This window comes from Uloborus diversus, chromosome 6 (assembly GCF_026930045.1).
Source record: "Uloborus diversus isolate 005 chromosome 6, Udiv.v.3.1, whole genome shotgun sequence".
Lineage (NCBI taxonomy): Eukaryota > Metazoa > Arthropoda > Arachnida > Araneae > Uloboridae > Uloborus > Uloborus diversus.
In genome coordinates, this window is record NC_072736.1 from 139,582,983 (window position 1) to 139,586,766 (window position 3,784).

The 3,784-nt window shown below is 32.6% G+C and overlaps 1 protein-coding gene across 1 annotated transcript; it reads right to left on the bottom strand.

Annotated features, from left to right (window-relative positions):
• Nucleotides 1–2,224: 2,224 nt before the first annotated feature.
• On the bottom strand, nucleotides 2,225–3,552 carry LOC129224321 (methylglutaconyl-CoA hydratase, mitochondrial-like). The gene has a single exon (XM_054858759.1). It carries the CDS (start codon nucleotides 3,246–3,248, stop codon nucleotides 2,346–2,348), a length of 903 nt encoding a protein of 300 aa, XP_054714734.1. The 5' UTR covers nucleotides 3,249–3,552; the 3' UTR covers nucleotides 2,225–2,345.
• Between the last annotated feature and the right edge of the window lie 232 nt (nucleotides 3,553–3,784).

Below are 3,784 nucleotides of genomic sequence, written 5' to 3' on the forward strand. Positions count from 1 at the left end.
TTTAACATTATTTATTCGAAACATAAACTTTGATCCGGAATAACAAGGTTTTACTGTATTTTGAATTTTAGAGTGTCCCCGGAGGGGGGGGGGGGTTAAAAAATAGATATAGAATTCTGCATTTTGGTTCTTTATAAGGGGTAGTTGGTATTATTAAAGATGGGGGAAAAATAGGCAAACAAAACCTTTTTTCAAGTTATACACTTCTTCACACACAATTTATTTTAAAATAAAAAATTCTTTTGCTTCTACAAACTGTTGATATAGGAAGAGCGAGGTAGGATAAAAGATAGCTCAATGTCACTTGCTCATATCCGCTTTCAGTATAATACACCCCCTCCCACCCAACGACACTGAGAAGCATTATAGCACTAAGTTAAAATGATTAATAATTAAAAATTCATAAAATGTCTTAAGAGAAATGATATAGAGATTTAGGAGAAAGGTAACGCCAAAGAGAAACATCATGGCCATTCAAACAATTTCTACTTTATACACTTGATAAGAAATTAAATTGAAGATCTTTTCAAGGAGTTTCAAAGACATTATTTTCAAGGACTCTAAAACTATTAAATTAACTTAAAGCATTTCATTTGCACTTTGCAGTTTCTTAACATTTTGATACTTAATTGCATAGTTTTGCAGACATGTTGAAAAAAGGAAAAGGATGGAGGTAGTGTAATACTTTTTTACTCATGTTAAACAGATTGACACCAGGGGTTGGGGTTTTCCTCTCCAATATCTTAAGTTCTGGAAAAACAAATTTTACAGCTACACCACATGTTCTAAAAGAAAAATAAAATGTCCTAAGAAAAATTGCTGGAGACTTAGTCTGCCTGATATTTATCTCTATGGCACTTAATTTAGATGGAAGTAACAGCTATTTCCATGTGTGTGTGTGTGTGGGGGGGGGAGCAATTTAGACACCACTGCCATACCGAGAGGGAACATAATTTATTCTTCCAGGATGATCTGTTCCACAAATTTGACATTTTGGTAGGCTTTTTTTTTTCTGTCAAGGATAACCAGAAGTAGAGTCTCTAAAACTTTAAGGCTTTAAAACATGCAAAAGCAGAATATTTAAATGCCTATAAAATGAACTTTGCAAATGATTGACAGAAAAAAAAGACCAGATAAAAAAATTAAATATGACTCAAAAGATGTGCAAATATTTCTCGTTACACATAGGGTTGCAATTTTTGCCCCCCCCCCCCCCCAAAAGATTCCTTTTGCCCTAAAATATTAAATAGGGGGAGGTGGGGTACGTTTGACCGTGGGGCACATTGGACTGGTCTCAATTATTTTAATACTGTTAATATTTTATATTTTATTTTATAACCAACAAATAGCACCTGTGGTCCTAGAAATCCTATAATGAAATCACATGGTACAGTTATATCGAACAAATTTTACTTCAGAAAGCATTATTTCAGTATTCCTGAGTAGTTTTCAGAAAACTGTAACTTTATTTTTTTTAATGGTTTTCATCAAGATTGCGGGAAAAAAATTGAACTCCTTTCTTAAAATAAGTTCTTTTAGTTTGATATAATTGGCAATTTTTTCATTTTTTGTCAAAAAAAAAAAAATTACATCACTTTTTCAGACCAAGAAGGTGGGGTAGATTAGTTTACTCTTTATGGGGCACGTTGGACCCAACCAATCTACCCCACATAATTTAAAAACTTTTTTTTGCTCTTAAATCTCAATAATTATAACAATATTCTATGATTTTTCTTTTGATTTTTAAAAAATAATTGCGTACTAATGGTGAATGCTTATTGCTGTTTTTAAATAAAGATGATTTATCAAAAAATCAATTTAATATGTTATATTGATCTTTAAACTTAATATTTTTCACTCTGCGCATAACAGAGAATAAGGTAGTTACAAAGTTCAATAGTATTTATCACTAAAATTATAACAAATGTTGTTTGAGTTATGCGGTCGAATGTGCCCCACCAGGCGGACCAATGTACCCCAACTGTGATAAGGTTGGTCCACTTTAGGAGGTTCCGTTAAAAAATTAATATAAAAAAAGTTTATCAATTCAGCACTTCCAAAAAAAAACCTGTGGTGTTGAGAAGTGTTTAGTGAAACTTATTGTAGAAAATCGAACTAATCATTAAATTTTTTGATGAGGTAAAAAATGATAAGTAAAAAAGCGGACCAACGTGCCCCACCTCTCCTTACTCAGTAAATATGAAATAAATCAAACAAGTTAAATAGACTTTTGATATTTAAGAAAATAATTTTATTCTAAACAATAATAAAGTTTTAAAAAAAATTCAAATCTTTAAGCAAAATAAACAAAATATAAGTTTCTTTTTAAATTCTAGTTAAAGTTTTTATTCCGCTGTAAATTTTGGAGGTCTTTTTTCTTTAAAAGCAACAAGACCTTCAATACGATCTTTTGTTCCTATAGTTTGAGCATAGTTGGCTTCTTCCAATGCTAAGCCAGTATGGAGATCAACTTCCAAGCCTTTATTGATTGCTAACTTAGCCAGTCTCACAGCAATAGGTCCCTGTTTACTTATTTCTTCTGAAAGCTCTAGTGCTTTGAGAAATGCTGCATTCCCATCAGAATTTTGCTCAACTGCATGGTTCACCAATCCTATTTCCAAAGCGGTGGATCCATCAATGATTCGACCAGTAAAGATAAGTTCTTTCGCAACAGCAGGTCCGACAATGCGAGGCAAACGCTGAGTTCCTCCACCTCCAGGAATGATACCCAGCTTTGTTTCTACCAAACCCACTTTGGCAGTCGAAGACGCGATTCTTATGTCACATGCCAATGATATTTCTAAACCACCACCAAGAGCTGGGCCATCAATAGCAGCAATCGTTGGCAAAGGAAGGTCATAAAAGTTCGTAATTAATTGGCAAATTTTGCCAACAAAACGTCCTACTTCAGATTCGGGCATTACCGCTCTTTCCTTTAAATCAGCTCCAGCACAAAATATATTTTTCACTAAACTATGAAGTATAACCACCCTTGCACTTTTATCGTATTTTATTGACTCAACAGCTTCACTAAAGGAATCTAACATTGACTTGCTTAATGCGTTTTTTGTTTCTGGACGATTGAAGCCTAATGTTACAATACCTTCCCGATCTCCTGTCAATTTTTCCATGACAAAACCTTGAGATTGAACTGTACTAACTTTGCAAGCACTCTTCCTGATAGGATTGTAAAATTTAGAAGAAGCTAAGCGCAATGGAATGTTTCTGAAATGATTTGTGAAATACATTTTTTTTTAAAGCTAAAACAATAACAATTATCAATCCTCTTGAAGAATAATTGTGACTGAAAAGAAATTATTATCGTCCAAAAGTAGATAGATGAATTTGTATCCTCTCTGTTGAGTGATTGAAATCACATAAATGCTTATCTAATCCCAAACTTTTAATTGAAATTGCATTGAACTGAAAAGGTTCAATGATGTTCGCCTGGCTTACAAATTAATATGCAGATCAATGATTGAATTATAGCGCAATGACATTTATAAAATCTAAGTTTGAAGTGCCAAGACAACAAGATAAACAATATTTGACACCCATATGGGTCAAAACTACAGCTACGGCTACAGTCAAATCTTAGGATTTTAAAAACTTTCTATCTTGAAAAAGTATTTGAGAGTTTTTATCGTGTAGTACGTTTTAATTGTATTTTATATCGTTAGAAGTTTCAAAATGTTTTCAGTTTTTCCAGCATTGTTGTATTTGTTGATAAATTTGAAAATTATTGCCCGTCAAAATTCATTAACTGCAACTGTTTATTTTTTTT

Excerpts from the sequence above, each read along its gene's own strand:
- LOC129224321 (XM_054858759.1), bottom strand. The coding sequence starts at position 3,248 with ATGTATTTCACAAATCATTTCAGAAACATTCCATTGCGCTTAGCTTCT.